Source organism: Tyto alba, unplaced genomic scaffold, assembly GCF_018691265.1.
Source record: "Tyto alba isolate M040663 unplaced genomic scaffold, T.alba_DEE_v4.0 Super-Scaffold_14, whole genome shotgun sequence".
Taxonomy (NCBI): domain Eukaryota; kingdom Metazoa; phylum Chordata; class Aves; order Strigiformes; family Tytonidae; genus Tyto; species Tyto alba.
The window spans coordinates 29,521,011-29,540,696 of NW_024881276.1; the positions used below are offsets into that span (position 1 = coordinate 29,521,011).

The 19,686-nt window shown below is 47.0% G+C and overlaps 2 protein-coding genes across 3 annotated transcripts in view; one reads left to right on the forward strand and one right to left on the reverse strand.

Moving 5' to 3' along the window:
* Positions 1-3,502: 3,502 nt before the first annotated feature.
* Positions 3,503-6,990, forward strand: ATP5PO (ATP synthase peripheral stalk subunit OSCP). Of its 2 annotated transcripts, none has more exons than XM_042789008.1 (7): positions 3,503-3,610; positions 3,854-3,904; positions 4,022-4,132; positions 4,505-4,634; positions 4,751-4,863; positions 6,432-6,518; positions 6,811-6,990. In XM_042789008.1, the coding sequence occupies exons 1-7, from the start codon at positions 3,584-3,586 to the stop codon at positions 6,922-6,924; spliced, it is 633 nt and encodes a 210-aa protein (XP_042644942.1). In that variant the 5' UTR covers positions 3,503-3,583; the 3' UTR covers positions 6,925-6,990. The 2 variants fall into 2 exon arrangements, with proteins under 2 accessions (XP_042644942.1, XP_042644941.1); XM_042789007.1 differs by having other exon boundaries at positions 3,538-3,649.
* A 9,793-nt stretch (positions 6,991-16,783) lies between these two features.
* The window catches only part of ITSN1 (intersectin 1), a 138,764-nt gene continuing 135,861 nt past the window's right edge, over positions 16,784-19,686 (reverse strand). Inside the window, exons 38-41 of the mRNA XM_042789009.1 lie at positions 19,191-19,273; positions 19,012-19,095; positions 18,421-18,594; positions 16,784-17,468 (exon numbers count right to left, since the gene is read on the reverse strand). Of these exons, the coding sequence (XP_042644943.1) occupies positions 17,320-17,468; positions 18,421-18,594; positions 19,012-19,095; positions 19,191-19,273 (490 nt within the window). The 3' untranslated portion in view covers positions 16,784-17,319. The remainder of the gene's footprint in view (positions 17,469-18,420; positions 18,595-19,011; positions 19,096-19,190; positions 19,274-19,686) is intronic.

Below are 19,686 nucleotides of genomic sequence, written 5' to 3' on the forward strand. Positions count from 1 at the left end.
TAGAACACCATGAGCACTCCAGAATCATCACATGCAGAATAAATTCATAACAGTTAATCATTTTATCATATAACAATGCTAGATTAAACCTGTGTTGGAGGGCAGCAAAATGTAGGCATAGGTGCTTGGTTTTGCAAATATCCCTATGAAGAGCTTTCAGTAGAGTGTTCTGATGCTAAGGTTCAATCACCTAACTCAATTAATACTTCTCCTGCTTCTATTCTGAACTCCCCTAACCATTTTTGTGGTTTTACAATCATTCTTTCAAGTTTGGAGAAAAAAAAAGAAATGTTTTCTGTCCCCTGCCACTGAGTGAAAAACCCTTTTCTTAGTGGGAAAATGAGTCTGGTCTTCCCCGAGAAGCAAGATTTTAGTGGGTGGGTCAGTCTGCTTGCAAGTGCTTAGTCCCCAGGGAGCCAACATGACAGAGCACTTGAACTTACCTGCCAGAGCGGAACTGCTAATGGAGCAGCGGTATGGAAAACAACCAGGTGAATTAGATTCAGCAAGAGTACCCAATGTTCCTGTGGAAGAAAAAGGGCAGCCCCTGGGAGAGAAAAGAAAAAAAATACACCAAAACAACAAACAAAAAGTTTCTTTCAGCAGCTGCAGGAACAAAAACACAGTAGTTATTGGGAGGTGAGTTGGGTCATAGCTTTTCTGTGGCACATTCTCTGAGCTTAACTTGAGCACCGTCAGAGGAAAACTCCTTCACTTCTTGTAAATAACAAACTTTTTACAGAGGTCAGGAACTTGTTTGCAACTACACCCTGGCTCCTCTGGGACTCTCCCATGCCGAGTCTGGGAATCCCAGGCTCTGCCAAAAGGAAACAGCCAGCTGCAATTAGTGACTAGCAGGTGCAGAACAGCATTCAAAGCAGGCCTAAAGCTCTTGTTTCAGGTGAATTGCAAGGTGAGGGAATAAAGTATTCAGTGTTTTCAGCATTGCTTATGAATTTTATATCACTTGTATCATTACTAGAGTTCTTTATGAGTGGTGAAATTTGTTTTGGGTTGGTTATTTTTTTTTAAAGGAGCTGGCCACTGTCTGGTGGAGGGTAAGTTTGGCATGTTTTGTGGCACTGACCTGTGTGTCCTCATCACTGTGAGGACCCCAGACGTGTTGTTACAAACCTCATCTCCTTTTACCTCTACAGGCTGCTAGTTCTTTGTGGAATGGTCTAAGTCTTGCTACAAGTTTTATGACACCTCATGCAGCTGGGCCATGATCGAAACGTATCCCCACCACTACCAACCAGGGTTAAAGAATCATCACATTCTTTCTAGAAACATAAAAGTGCTGATTACAGTGAACTCTGTGGCTGTTATGCCTGTGTGAAGTCCATGTGTCTTCAATATAAGCACAGGGGTGTGTCTAAATGTATCTAAACTCTGACCAATTACTTTCAAGATTTCTCAATACAAGGAAAACAAAATATATTTTGCATTATTTCAGTTCTACTCTGTCTCAGTAGGAGAAAAGAAAATTATAATATCACCACATCTACAAAGAATGAATACTTTTAGGTTACAATCCTACAAGCACTAAAGTGGCACACTCACACATGAATGTTCTTCCAGGTGTTTCTCATGAAAGAGCTTGTAAATGTTCAAGTGCTAAGTGACCAAATTGAAACCAGGGACAGAGGTAAATATCAAATAATGAGTAACTGGCAGTATGAGGAGTTTAATTGCTTTGTAGAAGGAAAAAAACTCCTAAAAACTCCCATATAACAGATATCCAAATATAAGAACCAGCTTTATCAGGATTTAAAATTTCCTCCCAGTATAAAGCACAAAGGTATAAACTATTTATCACCTGTGGGATTTTACTTGTCTAAAATTAACCTGTGAGAGGTGCTCTGATTTTAATTCATGAAAGCACTACCAGGATATGACCCAATCCCTAGTTCATTAAAGTACCCTCCTCAGCTATCAGTGGTTTGACTGGCCTCAATAAAGCAGATTTTGTGTGTATTAGAATGCTACAAGATCATAGAGTGCTTCAGAATTCCACTAACAAAATTTAGGATACAGAACACCATTTCAAATAAATCCATTCCCTGATCCACTCCAAAACTTCAGTGCATGCACATGCTCAAAAAAAAAAAAAATGCTCAAGAAAAGCAAATATTTTTCTACATTTTTAATATGCTTTTCTTAGTACTGTAGTTATTTAAGTTATTGAGAAGCATTATGTTATGTCAGGTTTAAATCTCTCATGGGCTATGCTTGTGCCTTTGAATGCCACCACAGCAAATGCAGCCAGGAATAGAAGAGGGAACTAAATTCTGACATCCATGATAAAGCCTGTTAGTAATACTGTCTTATTTCTGGTGGGACAGTAAACTGCCTTTCCTAAAGAGCGTTACCCTAGTCTCCGTTTTTGGCGTAGCTGAAGCGATCACTTCGCTTTCAATTTGTAGCAACAGCAACATCTAGTGTTTAAAGTCTATCCCGCAGACCTCATGCGGCACGCTTCTCATCAACGCCCCCCCCCCGACCTACTCCCACCACCGAAAAGAATTACTCAAACTTGGTAACAGCTCGGCGAAGCAGGCAGGCGTTTTACTTCCTCTTAGGGAAAAGATGGAAGAATTAGGGGGAGAAGGAGTTTAACCATTCAAGATAGTTCAATAGCGGGTAGGACCTGAGTGAGTTGCTCAAGGTCACGCAGAGACTGACAGAGTCAGAGCTGCCTACCCTACTATGCTTTACCTGGAAGATTGTGTCTTTGCCCCGGGAGACATTTGTATCTAGTTTATCCGAGGGGAGGAAATAGCTCATTGCATTTCAGAGGTAGTTTCCATGTGTTAAGAGGGCAGCAGAAATGTCTGTGAGGAAAGCACAGCCGACATTTTGTTTGTTGAAGAACTCATTAGACACTTGATCTCCTGGTGCATCTGAACAGAGAGATGTCCGTGGGTGCAGGAGTTACAGGAACCCTACAGGAACATGAGAAAGGGCAGTGGGTCACAGCGTGAGGCACACCACGGGGAGCCATTGCCCAGGTCACCCTGGTCCTCTCCAGAGCCCCATGCCACCAGACCTCACCTGAGGAAAGCCGCCTTCAGCACCGGAGCGTGAGAAGGGGCAATGAGGGGGAACGTTTCAACTAGAGTTCTTGCCTCTGCGGGGCAGGGACGCCGCAGGGGCCCAACTCCTTTTTCCCCTTCACCCGAGGCCGCCCCGCCCGCGCCCAGCAGCCGTCTCCCACGGCAGGAGGGAGCACCGGTGCGCGGGATCCGGCCTCGCCCCTCCTCGGGCTTGCCGGGCGGCTGGGGCACCTTAGCGCTCGGTTTTCACCCTCAAGTGCCAGCAGGGCCTAGCGCGGCTGCTCGGGGGGCGCTGTGGAAGGGGGGTGGGTGTGAGGGGAGGGGGGGTCGCCCTTGGGAACTACAGCCCCCAGCAGGCAGCGCCTTGGAGAACTACTATTCCCAGTATGCCCCGCGACAGAGCAGGACGGCGGGTAGAACGGGGCGGGGAGGGGGCGGTGGCCGCCGCCGTGCCTGCGCACTGCCTCACCCTGGGGTGGGGGGGGAGACGGGGCTCCGCGGTGACCTCGGCGCGGCGGCCAGGCAAGATGGCGGCGGCGGGGTTCTCCCTGAAGGTGAAGCTGTGGGGGCGATGGCCGTGGGGCCCTCGCGGGGTATGAAGGGGGTGGAGGTGAACGGATGTGTCGCGCGTGTGTCCTTTCCCCCCCTCCCCCCCCCCCCCCCCCAGCTGCCGCGCGGGGTGTCGAGCCTCCTTGCGGCGGCGGAGGCGCGCGCGCCTTCCCCCCCCCCCCCCCCCCCCCCCCGGTCCCTGAGGCGCGGGGCGCGCGCCCACCCCGGTCGTTATATGCGCCCCGCAGGTGCGGCAGCTCAGCACGTCGGCGGCCAGGCCGGTCTCCAAGCTGATCAAGGTGAGGGGGGGGGGGACGGGACAGGGACACGGGGACGGGGTGTGGGAGGGCGGCTCGGTGCCGCCGGCCCCCTGGCTCGCCGCCGCTCTCAGCGCCCGCCCGCGCTCTCGCCCCCAGCCCCCCATCCAGGTGTACGGGCTGGAAGGGCGCTATGCCACCGCGCTGTACTCCGCCGCCACCAAGCAGAAGAAGCTGGAGCAGGTGGAGAAGGAGCTGAGCCGCGTGTGGGTAAGGTGGTCCGCAGCCTGGGCTCACCCCCCGGGGGTCTAGGAACGGTGGGGTTTTGCCTGCCGCGCCTTGTTAGCGGGGAGGTGAGCTCAGGGCTTGCAAACTGTGAGACTCCCCGCTCCTGGCATGCCTGCTGTCTGCACTGCACCCCCAGGGTCAAGCTGCTTGGAAGTGATACAGGAGGAGCATCGGCTCTAAAAGAAACATACTGTAAATGAGCTACAGCTGGAGCCACCATTTCACTTCCCATCCGCTTCAGACTTCGTTCTTACTCAAGGAGCGAGTGTGTTGCCTGCTTTGGGTAGCCCAGTTAGGCCTTGTAGTGCCTGGAAAACTCTTGTCTGTTATCACATTGCTTGTGTATCCTCTTAGACACTCTTGAAGGACCCCAAGCTATCGGGTGTTGTTATGAACCCTCACACCAAGAGCACAGTTAAACAGAAAGCTGTGAATGATGCCTTAGCAAAAGAGAAGATGTCCCCCATTACTGTCAACCTGATGAGTGAGTAATCGTTCGACTTCAGAAAAACATCTAAGGCTGTTTGTTGTTACTGTTAGCTAATCAAACCCACGTCCAGACAGTGCTTTAAACCTTTTCAACGTATCTGCCTCTTCCAGATTTGCTTGCTGAAAATGGTCGCTTGCGTTACACACCAGACATTGTTTCTGCGTTTGGGAAGATCATGAGCGCCTATCGAGGAGAGGTGCTGTGCACGATCACCACTGCACAGGTGAGTTAGGAACCTCTAGGTCGAGCTTAACAGGAGGCGGTTTAAAAGGCAAACTTCGGTAGCTTAAATTTTCTCTCTGTAGTTTTAGCACTCACTATATGAGTAGTGAGGTAATATCTCACCTCTACCAAGATTATTTGTCAAAAATTAAACCCATTCCTCCCATTTCAGCTTAACAGGTAACATCTTCTGTTCCTTATATGTGAACTCAGTGGCTGCTAAAAGTCAGCCTCGTCTGCAGATACAGCTGCCTATGTTCCTATTTCCGTCATCAGGATCGTACAGATCAGGTCAGAACTAACAGCTGAGCCATTCGCTAGAGCAAGGCGGGTACCTGATGGGACTGAGAATGCCTGTGGTGCTTGGTGCTGTGCTTCACAGGGAGCAGTGACCTAATTCGCCACCTGCAGTAATCGGGACAAGCAGCTAACTCTGAACTTGTAGGAAGGCTTTTTCCAAAGTAGCAGACAGGCAAATCTGGCTGGTGCTCAGGAAAAGCAGAGGGAAGATGGTGTCTCCATGAGCTGTAAACGTCAGGCTGGAGGCATAGTGGTTCTGGCACTTCAGTAACTTCTTCATTAATGGATCCGTGCCTGGGTCTGTTAGAGCAGGAAGCTGGTCAGCTAGGTGTGTGATGCACATCTGTAGCCCTTGGGTTGGCTACAGCAAACTGCCTACATGGACTGAAGAAACAGACTTAGCCCCTTCAGATTAACTGGCTCCCTGTAGGCCACAAGAACAGGTTGTCAGTCTGGTTAGTGGCCTTCAGGGACATGTGGACTCACAAGCCTGTGCAAACCTTTCCACAAGTTGTCCTAAATATTTCGTATGTAAGTTACTTTCCTGCTGCTTTTTTGTTATTGTTGATGATGTTAGTTTCTTTTGGCTCTCAATCTCTTAGCTATTAAATAGAAATTATTTGAATTGCCAGTAACATAAAGCTGTGACTCTTTGCCAGAGTCCCTTTTGTTTCTATCTCAGTGATATCCAAGCGACTTGCAGGGGTAGCAAGGACAAATGCGTAGTGTCTCTCCCACGGGGATGCAGAGTTCTTCCGTGGTGGGGGGAGAGGCATACAGGGCCAGGAGCACCCTGCGAGCCAGCAGCAGGGCTGGGAGCTTGCAGCCACTGGCCTCGGTCACTGCCCAGTGCTTTACATGAAACCGTGTTTCTTCTCAAGCTGATGATCTTAATTGTTAGAAGCAGCAAAATTAATCTTTCCTTGTCCAGCCTGAACACTCTTGTGAGGCAAATCTCAAGGTTTTCCATCAAGTGCTTGCTTCAGCAAGTAAGGATTCCTGATGCTCGCCACCTGAAGATATCAGCATCGAACTTTTGCTGGGAATCTGTGCACAAACAACACGTTTCATGGAGTTAGGAGGGCACAAAGTGGCTGCTGTTTCTGTGCCACCCTTTGGTTATTCCTGTGCAGGAAGGCTGCTTAATCTGCCTTCCTGGTGGTAGCGTCTGTCTTTAGAAGGAGCTGAATAGAAAATCTGGGTTCTTGTTAAATCATTTGAGTATTTTCAGGTCCTTAATTTTCCTTGTCTTCTGTTCATATTTTTCAGCCCTTGGATGATGCCAACCTTACTGAGCTAAAAAGTGCTCTGAGTGGATTCTTGGCTAAGGGAGAGGTCTTGAAGCTGGAGACCAAGGTCTGGATTTTTGATTTGTAAATAAATTTAATCAAGTTCACGTTAAGCTGGGATTTTTGTCTCGCTAATAATTCACTTTCCTGAATCCAGTTGCTATATTACATAGTTCTCTGCTGTCTTGTACGCCTGATGATGCTTTAATTACTAAAATCTTAACTTTGGAATACACTGACTGCAAAGTTACCTTAAAATGGCTCCTTTAAGAGCTTTTTTCTTTTTTTACCAGTGTAAAAATCATATACTAGGCTAACAAATTTTTGCTAATAGAATTTCTGTTCAATGTTTCTTTTAGATTGATCCGTCAATCCTTGGTGGCATGATTGTCAATATTGGGGAGAAGTACGTGGACATGTCGACAAGGTCAAAGATCCAGAAACTCACCAAAATCATGAGAGAAGTTGTCTAGCAAGCTGTCCTAGTCATTCACAGTGAAACCTGTCAGATGGAAACAATAAAATTATTTCTTCTTGAATAGACGGTGTGAAGTATTTTGATTCAGGAAACACAGCACCGAGGGAGAAAGATGCTGAAGCTGCCGTGCGTTTCACTTAGTTCTCACTGAACGTTTCATGACACAGGTTGAAAATCTGGCTCACCCTGGATGCAGGTGAACGATGCCGTGGCAGGAACGGAGAATAACGCTCTCGGAGCTGCTAGATGTGGTCACTGCTGCTGACGTCCTGTCAGTCTGCAGGGAAAGCCGTTGCTCAGGATGCTGTCAGGACAGTGGAGCACCAGTCCTGCTGCCGCGTGTGCGGGAGGTGTGAGCACCGGAGCCGTGGCTGGTAGTTGCTTTCAGAAATGCAACGGTGGCTGCTACAACAGCCGTGTCGTCAGGGCATTCGCAGCAGCAAACGCTGTGTCAGGCCCCGTTTACTTCCCCATCTATCAGTGGAGAGAGTTTTGTGTATGCCTTTACCCTCTTAAAAGCTTACTAGCGAGAGGCCAAGGTGTTTGTAACTTAAAACTGCGTACAAAAATGTTTGCAACAGGATGCTCACAACCGGCGAGCGCCAGGGCGGTGTTGCCGTGGCCAGCTGCGTGTGCTTCCCGGCTAACGTTCAGACGGGGATTTGGAAGTGTCCCCTTTCTGTGTTGAAGCGCTGTGCCTCAGTTTTCCGTTTCGATCACCTTCGACAGGCTTGTGCAGGAGTGCAAACCACCTCATTCTCCTTCTTGGTCCTCGGGCAAGAACTGACATCTGACTTAATTTTGGCCGGTTACCGTTCTTGCACAGTTGGTGGGCTGTTGAGCTGGTAGCACTAGCTCGTTTCAGTTGCGTTATTGAAACCTATCAACCAGCCACATTTTATTAAAAATGTTCTAAAAATAAAAAACAAAAAAAAGAGGTAGTCCCTTCAGGGGAGAGGCTACTTAGCCCTGCGTTTTCTCTGGTATTTCACGCTGGAGGTACGTTCCCCAACGGGGCCAGCCCCGGGGTGCTGCCTGGGGGGGATGTAGGAGATGTGCTCGGCTCCTGGGGGCGGTGGGAGGACAGGGGGAGCTTGTGCTGAGGAAGCTGGGGAACCCTGCAGCTCGAGGGGTCAGTGAGGAGGGTGGGTGGCGCTTGGTGCCTGCAGGAGGCTCCGCGGCAGGGCCGAGGGGCTGCCGGAGCCCTGCGGCCCTGGGAGAGGGGCAGGCCAGGGGGCCTCCTGGCACCCCGATTTCCCACTCCCGGTGCTGCTCCTTAGCAGCCCTGAGGAGCGTGGAGCCGTGCCTGAGGTAACGCAGCTTCCCGGAGCGGAGAGGCCGGCCCCTGGCCCAGCTGGGTTAGCGTGGCCTGGGCAAAGCAGCCCCAAAGAGCTGGCGAGCTTCCTGACGCATCCCACGTCCCCTGTGGATGCAGTGGCTGATCGACGCGCCCACGCTTCGGCTACAGCCCTGTCCCCTTGTGCCAAAACAGCCCCCAAACAGCTGGGAAAAAACACGTCCTCGAGGTCGGGGGGTGGTCGGGTGCTGAGCCAGACAGAGGGACCCACTGCTTAACAGGACATCGAGGGTATTGCCCTCAGGGCAGCTGGTCAAATTCAGTAATTATTAACAAAAAATAGGGGAGAGATCAGCTGGGGACTTCCTGAGTTCTGGGGCAGCAGAGCCACAGGTGGTTGCTGACAAGCTGCGTAACTGCTGCACCTGGCCAATTAGGCAAGTGCCTTTGGTTGGTTGGTTGATTTGTTTGGGGTTTTTTTTTTGTTTGTTTTGTTTTGTTTTTTTGTGAGGGAGTGTTTTTTCATTGTTAGTTTTTGATCATTTATTTTTGCTGTATTTTACTACAGATTTGGTCACCTTTCAATTTTCAAACTGGAAAAAACTGCAAACAACGCGTTACCGAGATGAAAAGTGGCATGTGTCAGACACTAAAAGCTGGTAAGTTACCTCCCGGCTGCTGGGTCTATCCCTTTGCTTATACCCATGTAGTCATTTTGTCCAAAATGCTCGTCTGAAGATTTACATTAATGTCTGGCAGCACATCACTCTTCTTCAGCGCTTCTCAAGAACGTAACAGTACGCAGTTAAACTTTTTTTTTAAAAAAAAATGATTTATTCTTGCATAACTTCACTTGCACAGCTACAGTCTCATCTGTGTCAAACAAATTGCACAGCCTAAAACCCTGTCGGCAGTTTCCACCTCGGTGACTGCAGTCTGGGAAGCGGCACGATTCCTCAAACAGGTGAACACAATTAGACCGTGTCTGTAAATAGATTATTTAACCAAGTGTGGCTGAGGAAACAACACATTCGCAGTGACCAAAGTAGAGCTGCAGTTGTCTTATGAGAAACAGTGGTGTCTGATTCACAATTACTCATTATACTTTTTAACGAAAGATTTAAAAAAACAAAAGCGGCGAACTTCACAGTATGAATATTTTACTGTAGAATAGCTAATGTGATGTGAACAATGCATATTAATTCCATTTTCTCTGAGGAAAAAAAAAAAAAACAAAAACTTTTTCTCATATTTGGCCAGACCTTATTTTATAATGCCTTTGTAATTTTTAGGATCATATGAATACTACAGACAGTACAATCTTCTTTTTATAAGAAAAAAAGGAAACTAATTGATACCATTTTTTTGGCAGCAAAAAGTGCACTAAAAAGTAACACCACCACCACCAGTAGGGAAGAGTATTCCCCAGTTCTAACTATTAACATTGCAAAAAATACTATGGGTATCTTTTTTTTTTTTTTTTCAGCAAGTTACCAGCACGAAGTAGAAAGAACCCATTGCACTGCCCGCAAAGGCTGCCGGAATCGAAATTCCTTTTCAGCGACTGGAGGACTGGAACGGGGTAATTCTGGGCAAGCTGTTAACAAAGCCAAAGCTTTCTGGGGAAACCTGCCCCACGGAGGGGGGCTTTGCCTTTTCCCCGTGGGGTAGGGGTTGTCAGGCCACGGGGGGAGCACGTACGTGCGGCGGCGGCTTTGCCACGGGCCCCACCGCACCAGAGTGACCTTCCAGGCAGCGCTGCCCGGTCACCCCGAAAGCAGCCCGTCCCGGGGTGACAGTGGTGGTGCAGACCTAGGAGAGGCCAAAAGACGCGGTGAGACGGGGCGGGAGGGCGCGAGAGCGGGGGGGCAGCAAGTTGGCCACGCACCCGGAGCAGCGCCCTGGTCCCACAGCCAACCTGCCCTTCCTCCTCCTGGCGAGAACCGTGAGGCCCTTCCCAGGGAGCAGCCACCGTGGCTGGGAGGGATTTCCCTTCCACTCCATCGCCGAATGGACACCCACCCACGTTTTTTGGGGGGGTATGGGGGTTGGGTCAGAGATCCCGTTGCTCACCAAGCTCTGACTTGTTAGCTCTGCCCCTGTTTCTCCCCTTCTTCCCGCGCTCCCCTGCGTGCCAGCCTTCCCCTTCCACCCGCGCTCACTGCCGTGGGCAGGAGCTGCTGCGGGGGGCTCTGACAGGGGCTCTCGGAGGAAGCAGCAGCTCCCTTCACTTGCAAGACACTTGAAGATCCCAGAACCAGCCCCCAAACCCAGGGTTAGTGACGCTTTTTGCAGCTTTACATGCAGCACAGAGAATTCACCTACGGTCGCAGCAGAGCCTTTGACAGCTCTATCAAGCAACCAGGCTAGTTTAACGTATTCTTACTGCAGTTCTTTATTCTTTTAAATTAGGTCCTAAATATGTCCTCTTATGTACAGAAAAATAATTTCCCAAGGATGGTCCTTATTCTAAAATATTTAAATGAACAAACAAAACTGAGTGCCTATAAACACCTTTCTGTTAGCTTTACTCAGTATTTGACAACAACAACATAGCTGTGTTTTTATATTATATACACAAATAATCACATATATATATATATATAAGAGTGTATTTAACTACAGATACATCAATATGCATGTAGGACAAGAGTGTTGGGGCTAAACAAACGCCAGGATACATGTGGAATGTCCAGACAGAGGAAACCCCTCAAAGCTAAGGTGATTTAACCCAATTTCCAGCTTTTCTGTGTTTCAAGGGTTTAGATTGCTGGATTTGAATAAACTGAAATATCCCAGTGGCAAGCAGAGCAGTATGAAACTGGACACCACTGTTGCAGTAGAAGTCTAGACTTGTCACATTTTAGTTTTGAAAATGTATTTAATAATATTACAAAAAACTGCAATATCCACAATGTTTCCCCCCCACACACACATGTAACAAAAAGGGATTTATTTATTTTTAAAGGGTAAAAAAATTGTAAAATGAACATTTAAAAAGTTCCCTCATAAAAGCTCATGTTGAGAAAATGCATAATAATTAAGTGCATCTAGAAAAACGTAATTTAGCAGTTATTTGGCTTAGTGTCTGCTCAGTGACATGCTCTGTCTTTCAAGGTGCCCAAGTCAACTCACCAGCTACGTGCAACCTCGCAGGGCTTTACAGACTGGCTTTCTACCAGCACTATACTTGGCAAGGTCCTTGATATTTCCCAGGCCAAGGTTAGAACAGGGTTTTTTATTTTACGGTGTTTCCAGATGTGTTGCCATCTGTAAGTATAAGAATTATGATTCGTGCAGTAAATGCAATTCTGGTGAGTTTAGTGGCTAAAATCACTTTCGGGAAGATAAGGAAGAAAACAGATCCCTCTGCAAAGATTATAAACTACTGCTGTATTTTATCTTAATCTTGACTTTCTGTGCAATGCTCTCTTGCGGTCTTCCAATCCTTACAGAGCTTGAACCAACTTCATAATGTAGGTTCTACATTACTGAAGCATTTAAATTCCTCCATGAGTCTCCAGCAAAGCACGTACGCAACCAGCTGGCTTTACGTACGCCTTCACACTGAACTGGGGCAGGAATTAAAGTGAAGCATCTGCTGAAGCGCTTCATCGAGCCAGGGGCTGCAGCAGAGATGGCAGCTGCCAGGTCAGCTGTGAGGGAGAAGCCTGGAAAGGGGTCCCTAAACCAGCACCGTTTGATACAGCTCAGCTTTGGGAGTTGGGGTTAAAGGGAAGGAAAGAGTAATGCTTTCCAAGGGACTTAATTAACTACAGGACAGAAGCACCAGTTTACTCACAAGGCGTACACGGAAGAAAAACCTCGTGGGACCGCAACAGAGCAAGGCGGTGAGTTGTGTTTTCCAGTCACCCGCTGCGTTCCTCCATGCAGCAGTGCAGCCGGCGTTTGGCTTGGAGGCGGCTGACAGGCTCCGCAGGGGGGGAAAATCACGGCCGGGGGGGGGGACACACACACACCTGGGTGGTCTCAAACATGAGCCTCAACCCTAATGGCGATGAACCGGAGGCTACGGGCTTGCGGCACGGGCAGCGGGAGCTGCGGGGAGGGACGGCACCCATCCGTGCTCGGGTGCCAGGCTGGGCCCCCTGGAAGGGGGAGAGTGGAACCTGCCCTGTGCTTAATGACTTCCAGCTACAGCTGACCCAGCACAGAGGAAAACAGGCTCAGGTGGTTTCCCTGAGAGGCATCTCTGAAGGGCTGACTCCTGTCCACAGGGAGAAAACGCTCTCCAGGCAGATGGACGAGGCCAGGCTGATGCTTACTGCCATCAGAGCAGTGACGGAGGGGTCCTAAATGGGGAGGGGTATGGGTGAAGGGACATCCACCCTGCCGATATGTAATACCTCACACGACTGTAGGCTGGGGGAACAAGTCCTCTGAGAGACAGAGAAGTGGCACACTGATGCTGGTGCGGGCGATTTCCTCTGTGGGCACACACGGCACGTGCCCGTGCACCTTCTGCATGGTCGTGAGAGCTGCCTGGGTGGCAACCAGGAAAGCAAAGAGCCTGACAGTAATGTTTACAAGCCTGGGAAGTCCTTGTGAAAGCATCTTGAAACAACCCAGTGCCTAAGCACCTCAGAGGTATATCTTAGAAGTTAATTCCTGGAAAAAAGGAGTATTAAGGGCTGTTACAAACACTGAGAAGTTCCACTTATATAAAAAAGGGCATGCCAACTCCTGCATAAATACAGAGCTCCACTAAATCCAGTGTGGCCCTCCCAGGCTGAGGACAAACATGTGGTTTGTCGTTAATCACTGTTGTTACGTTATGGCTGCTTGGGGTCCTGGATAATTGAAGTTCTGCTGCAAGACTGGGGATCTGATTTTAAACTACACCCCCCCACACAAAAAAACAAAAAAAAGGAAAAAAAGAAAAAAAAGAAGATTCCTTTCCTTTCTCTTCAGTGCCCTGTCCTGTCTGCAGCCACACCAACATTTACATTCTGCCTGTTCCCAGCTATCAGCATCTTTTAAAAGTAATTTTAATAATTTCTAAAAGTGGTGTTGTTCCCTTACAGTTTCTGACCCATTAACTCGGTTCTACTATAAGACTTAAAACCAAGGAAACACCAGGGAGAAACACTCTTCTCTTGTTAAAATTAAGGTACCTAAGGGAAAAATGCAATTCTCAGAATTACAGCTTGGAAACCAAACTACCAGTGCAACTTTTTCCACTGCATGTTTTCTCACAGCTGCAGATTTTGCTCTTTCTTCTCATAGGGCTTTTTTTCTCCCAATTTATCCAAAGCAAGACCATTGTTTCAATGAAGGCGGTGAATGCATTAAAAAGTCACAGTATTATTTTTAGAAAGACTTAATTGCCAGCCAAGGAGTTTGATGCTGAAGAATTACTTCTAAGCAAAATGTCCACTCCAAAAAAGTAGAGCCTGCTGAAAGGCAGAAATGAAACCCCATCTTGAGGGCCAGTCCCAGTGGCCCACGTACCAGTTCAATCTCACCATTTTAAGGACGAGTAACGGAGAGACATTGCACTCAGCCTCTACAAGAATTAATTTTACCAAAGCAAATGCAGACAGCCAGTCCTGGAACTCCACAACATACAGGTTTACAGCCTCTGCGTTTTAGCCGGGATGCTTATCTGCATGAATCTGCTCTTTCAATCCAAAATGTAATCAAGCATTACCTGGGCTTCGATTTTGTTGTTGTGGTTGTTTTGCATAACATTAGGAAAAGATTAAACACATGGGGCTGGAAAGGGACCTGTGAGCTAAGGTGTGCTACTTTACGAAGATATTCAGAGATCAATAACCAGCATTGGAAAAACAGGGTCTACATAAATGTAAGCATTCAATACCGGTAGCACAGACCAGCAGAGTTTGGCCTGGCAGCCAGCACGTGGCACTCGTAAGAGGATGGCTCGACCTTCATACACTGGGGCAATGCCAGCTGACTTTCTAAATACACAAAGAGATACCTAACTTCCCAGGTGTTGCTGCGTGCCTCTCCCTGCCCCAAACTCTTCAGAACACAGCTGGCATTTAAACAAGCCTATGAAAGCTTGCAGTTTTCTCTATGAAAGCACTAGTAGGAACACAGCTAATGAGCCTCTTCCTTCAGTAAAAGGCCTGAGCTTTTACAGCATGAAGTCTTGGACGAGCAGGAGGTCTACACAGCTATGGTGGGTGGAAAAGCAGAAACCTGTAGCCCGTGCAGCTGCGGAGTTAATGCAAAGCGATGTGCAAGGCTGTAGCATTCCTGGACAGGGCAAACCAGTCAGGATTCAACAGGTTCCTAAGAACCTTTGGCGAACCCTGGTGAAAAGCAGCTCCGTCTGGGCAGCCAACAGTGCCGATGTGCTACAGAGCACTGGGGGCGAGCAAGCGAGCAAATACCCACATCCCGGTGCACAGTGGGCTGGCTCTGAGGGTATGCATACAGTCTGTCCTCAATGCACAGGGATTAGGACAAGCTTCCTCTTTAGGATTAGACCGATTATGAGGGATTATTCATTAGATATCCGCAAGCCAAACACCAGCCTTTCATCATCATCATGTTTGCGTAACTCCTGCTGACATTAACGGGAGCTAAACATTGCTGTGCATCAAGGGTAAGTGAGAAATCACAAGTGATGGTGGTCAGGAAGGTGCTCAGTTCTCGGATACAATTCCCCAAAATGGTGCGATCATACGTGCCCGTGACAAGGGTCACAACCTGAGAGGACCCCCTGCAGCTAAGGGTTCCCCGCTTCTGACACCATTTGAGTCTCAGAGGAAGGCGCAGCTCCTTGAGGCTCCCTTTGAAAACCTGGCCAGGATTTCTGCATTACAACCACGGTCTTTTTGTCCTGTTTGTCTATTTAGGCGTCACTGTAACTCATGCTGGTGAAATGATGCCATAAAAAAGTGATGCTACTTTTTAAACACTGAAATGCGTGTTCACCGTACTTACAGCTACTGAGTAAAATTAGGACAGCGATAAAAGGTTAGACAATGACATTTAATGTTACTCCATTAATAGATTTTATCACTTTTTTTTATCCTACCACAACAATGTGTATTTTCATATACATTATATTTAATAAAATGTATCGGTATGGAATTAGGAAAGCATGGGTTTAGTACTATTTACATATTTTAATTGAAACAATTTTCTTAACAACATTGAAAAATAGAAACTTAAAGTTCTCTTAATCGTGTTTTCAGCCAGTTAGTGGTAAACAAATGCATGCCTAGGAAGTTACACTCCCTCTAAAATGTGGTCAGTTGAAAGTTTCTAACTAAAGTGTGTATCTCTGTTTTGTTTCAAAAAATACATAAGTATGTCTGTCATTTCTGATACAAAATTCTACACTATATTCAATAAATAAATAATAAAGCGATTCTGAAAAGTATGAAATGTAAACTTTGTTGTCCCTCCAACATACATTTTTTTTTTCCCATTGCTTGAAACATTACAGTGGTCTTTTAGGAAATTATAATACACAGACACTTCCCAGCACAGTTTACACTTATTACCATACTGTATCTACCTATCCGTTATGAATATATCCTAATTTCCTAATGGAAATCAATAAGACTTGTAGTGCTAGAGAACACTGCCTACACAGGAAAGGTGGAAACCAGTACTGAAAGGACATGCAAGGAACACCAAAACCTAACAACAGGCTCCACAAGAACGTTCACATGCTAATGAAACAGGCTGACACCTCCCATTCGGAAATAAAGTCCTTACAAAAATACCAGTGTATGCATGATAGGTCATGAACAAAATGAATCCAAGCAGAACAAAGAGGAATTTTACTCTTAGGGCGCTATTCTCTCTCAAGTCCAGACTCAGCAAAGCACTTACGCATGTGCTTAAGGGAAACAAGACGTAAGTGCGCGCTTAAAGCTGGGTGCTTTGCCAAACAGGGAACGTTGGCTGGATGAGGGCCTACACGTGTGTATTCGTAGAGTTAAACGGACATACAAGCCCTGGCATTCCCCCAGATGACAAGGCTTCCACTTTGGGGTTACCCACTCCACGCCATCACAAGCACTCTGTTGCTGGTCGCATCCAGCACCGCTGCCACCGCACCTGCGGTCACCCTGGCTTGCCGCAGACCCCTTTGTGAGCTACAGCATGCTGCTGCCCCGAATTCAGGAACACCGTGTCGCACACAGTCCGGCACGGTGCAATTTCATAACTGGTCACCGCTGATTGCTTTGCAAACTAGGCTCTGTGGGGTAGAAATTAGCTCCCCGAGCTAGAGCTGTGATTTTTTTTTTTTTTTCCTTCCCCGCTGCAGCTGACAGATCATCCATCTGTGGTCTCACAATTAAGCAGCGGCAGTAAGAGTATTGAAGTGGGATAACACAACATATAGCAGGGCTCTATGTTTAATCCTTTGCTTACTGCTCGAATGTTTACAGTCCTATAGAAAACAGCAACTTCCAAAGGTACCGTGTGGGTGGACTCTTCTGGAGTGCAATTCATCTTTGTGCAGAGGGCCTGCACACAATTTATTTTCAGGGGTTTCAGGGGCAACGCGAGTCATGAAGTGGTATGTTAATAGAATCTTCTCTTTTTATAGATATAGACTATTTATTTTCTAAGTATTTTCAGTACCATCGTGAAGATCTTCAAAGATCTTCTTACTGCGTAACTCCTCCTCCCGTTCACGTTACATTTACACACCACTTTGCTGAGCAACAGGCACAGAATTCCTTAAGGGGGAAAACCCTGCAGAAAGCCTCCAAAACATACCAACATTGCCTTCTTCATGTAAATTAAACAGTAGGGTAACTGGAGCAAGCACAGCAACCTATGTGGTTTTCCAGCCTTTCAGACTGGAGCACAACGAACAACTAGGTTATTTCATAAACCCAGGAAACTAATGTCAAGTTCCACATAGAGAAATCGAGGGAGATCTCCTCACTAAATTAGGATTCATTTTTCAGTGAGAATTATCAAGGCACAAAGATGCTCCTGTTTGCTTTGATAACCCTCTTACGTGTGAAGGGCAAGCAGTAGTTTCATACCATACCAGCAAGGGTTTTGTGACAGCTTCTGCAGACACCTATTGCAGTGAACTCAGACTGAAATAACACGTTGGTCCCTCTCCTTCTAAGGCTCATCGAACAACTGCAGGTCTAGTCGGACGACTATCTCTCCTGTTGGGACTTCATGCAGCAGGAGACACTTTGTAACCGGTCCCTTTGAACCCTGATCCTTCTTAATGTCTGCCACACGGATCTCTGTTCTGCCCAAGAAGTCTGAAACGCAAGAAGACAGCAAGCTCAGAAATGACACAACCGTTTTAAGTTGCAGTAAAATGCTAATTTGCAGAAGGAACTAAGCTTCCATCTACACACAGCAAAAGGAGAAAACAAGTCTTCAATCCAACTATATTTTTGCAGTTGAAGAAGGCCAAAGGCTGCCAATCTGCATAGAAGAGGATTTTAGCTAGACCATATTAGACAGCAGCAGCATTAAAAGTAAACGGTCCCGTAAGCGGGAAAATCCACTCTGTAATTCACAGCTGCCTTGCTCCAGTAGCTTATTTACTTTATGATATGTTAGAAAAAAGGCTAAAGGCTGCTGCACAGTTCAAACTGAGTGTGAAGCCCTCTGGAGATGATAGAGCCAAGCAGTGCATCACACCAGTGACAAGGCCAGTGGGCCAACTGTCACTGGCCACATGACTGACAGTCCCGTCCAAATACTTCTTGAGAGATTATGACTCCATACTACATTCTTCAGTGCTCCATACGCTTATCCCAGGTAGTGAAATATGAATGGGTTAGGAAACCTGGGTTCATTTCTGCCACTGTTTTTGCATATTACAGGAACTTGAAGACATTTCTCTTCCTCCTGCATTAATCTATCTATTTGCAACCAGCAGCCAGAGTTTTTTAAAGACTTCGCAGAATTGCAAACCACACTTTAGTAGTTGTCAAGTTGTACAAGAAAAGAAATCCCTCCAAAAAACTAGAGAGAATTTGATTCTTTTTGTACTGATACTAGCATGACTCCACTGGGGAGCAGGGGTGAGTAGGCTCCCAATACGCAAAGGGATTCAATACTGGGGTTGGAACTAGATGATCTTTAAAGGTCCCTTCCAACTCAATCCACTCCCTGATTCTAGGATTTACCTCAGCAGGTATGCACCTCTTCAAAATGGGAGATTTGAAAATACCCTTGGAAGGGCAGCAGCCCCCTACGTACCATCCGGGGAGAACTGGTCCCTCTCGAACACCGTAATGCAGAGCACGTCCTGCTCGAGGTCTTTGATAAAGAACTGGCAGTTGGAGTTCCACTTTGGGTTGAGGGTGTCCTGTATCGTCTTGGTAATGTGGCACTGGGAGCCCATCGTCACCTCGCAGTACGGGTTACTCTTTCCTGGGAAGATGGAAACAAACAGAAGAGCCATTGCATTTTTAGACGTGTGGTCTTCCTCCTAAATATCTTCTTCTTCCTACAGCCAACAGACGGGGGTAAGCCTGTGGCCTCACTGCCGTTATAATGAACAGGGACACAGTTCTGCAAGGCCCTGAGCACCTTCCACTCTTCGTTTCAGGACTTTATGGCTTATGATCTCTTATGATATGGTTTATGTGGTGGAAACTAACTTTTGTCTGAAACAAATGCTTAATGACTATTACTGAACTGCACAAAATCACTTCTGCATATTCTAAGTGCATTAAAATTGCTTCATCACACAAAAGAGTGTTTTGGACAGAATCTCCTTCAAAGTTAGTCTGACAAATAGGAATGTCTCCTTCACAGAGCGTATTATGAAAAACCCTAGGCACTTACCATGGGACCTGCAAGGTTTTAGTTCAATGCCTTCAACAATATTCACCATCAACCTCCCGATGCCTGTTGCTCTTTGCGAGCGAACTGTGGTGAAACAGAAGAGGAGAAAAGTCATTAACATAGTTTCCTGCACATGGACTTTTCCATAAAAGATGAGACCCCTGCATCCCATGCTGTACCTAAGTAGGCCTTCTCCCTCTTCTTCTTTTCAGTCTCTATATAAAGCTCTGAAGCAGCTTTGATCTTCTGAACCCAGGCAGTCCTTCAGAAGGAAAGGAAAAAAAAAACGCAAAAGTTGCAAATACCACTTCTGGTTTTCCTCCCTGGACCAGAGCAGACAAAAGTAAAGCTGTCCCTCCTTCCCAACCACAGGCTCTGCTACACTGAAGCTGTCTGCCTGCAGATCTTACTGGAATTCACAGCACATTTACAGATACATTGCAGAGGTGGCCACTTTTCTTGACCCCTGAGGTTTCATATCAAAATCCTGCTGAGCCTTGGGACACATGAAGCATAACTCAGGAAATACAGAGATGATGAATGATCATGGTTCCCTACGGGCCCTTCTGGGAAATCATTTAATACTTAAGAGACCGCGTGGAAAGATTGAGAGAGAAAAAGCGTGGAAGGAGGAGTACCAAGGGACCTCAAGGGTTTACAAGAATTGCTGTGACA

Bases quoted from the DNA above. Each gene is read 5' to 3' on its own strand.
- ATP5PO (XM_042789007.1), top strand. From the start codon at position 3,584: ATGGCGGCGGCGGGGTTCTCCCTGAAGGTGAAGCTGTGGGGGCGATGG. The intron at 3,905-4,021 runs GTGAGGGGGGGG...TCTCGCCCCCAG, and splicing joins CGGTCTCCAAGCTGATCAAG to CCCCCCATCCAGGTGTACGG. The intron at 4,133-4,504 runs GTAAGGTGGTCC...GTATCCTCTTAG, and splicing joins AGGAGCTGAGCCGCGTGTGG to ACACTCTTGAAGGACCCCAA.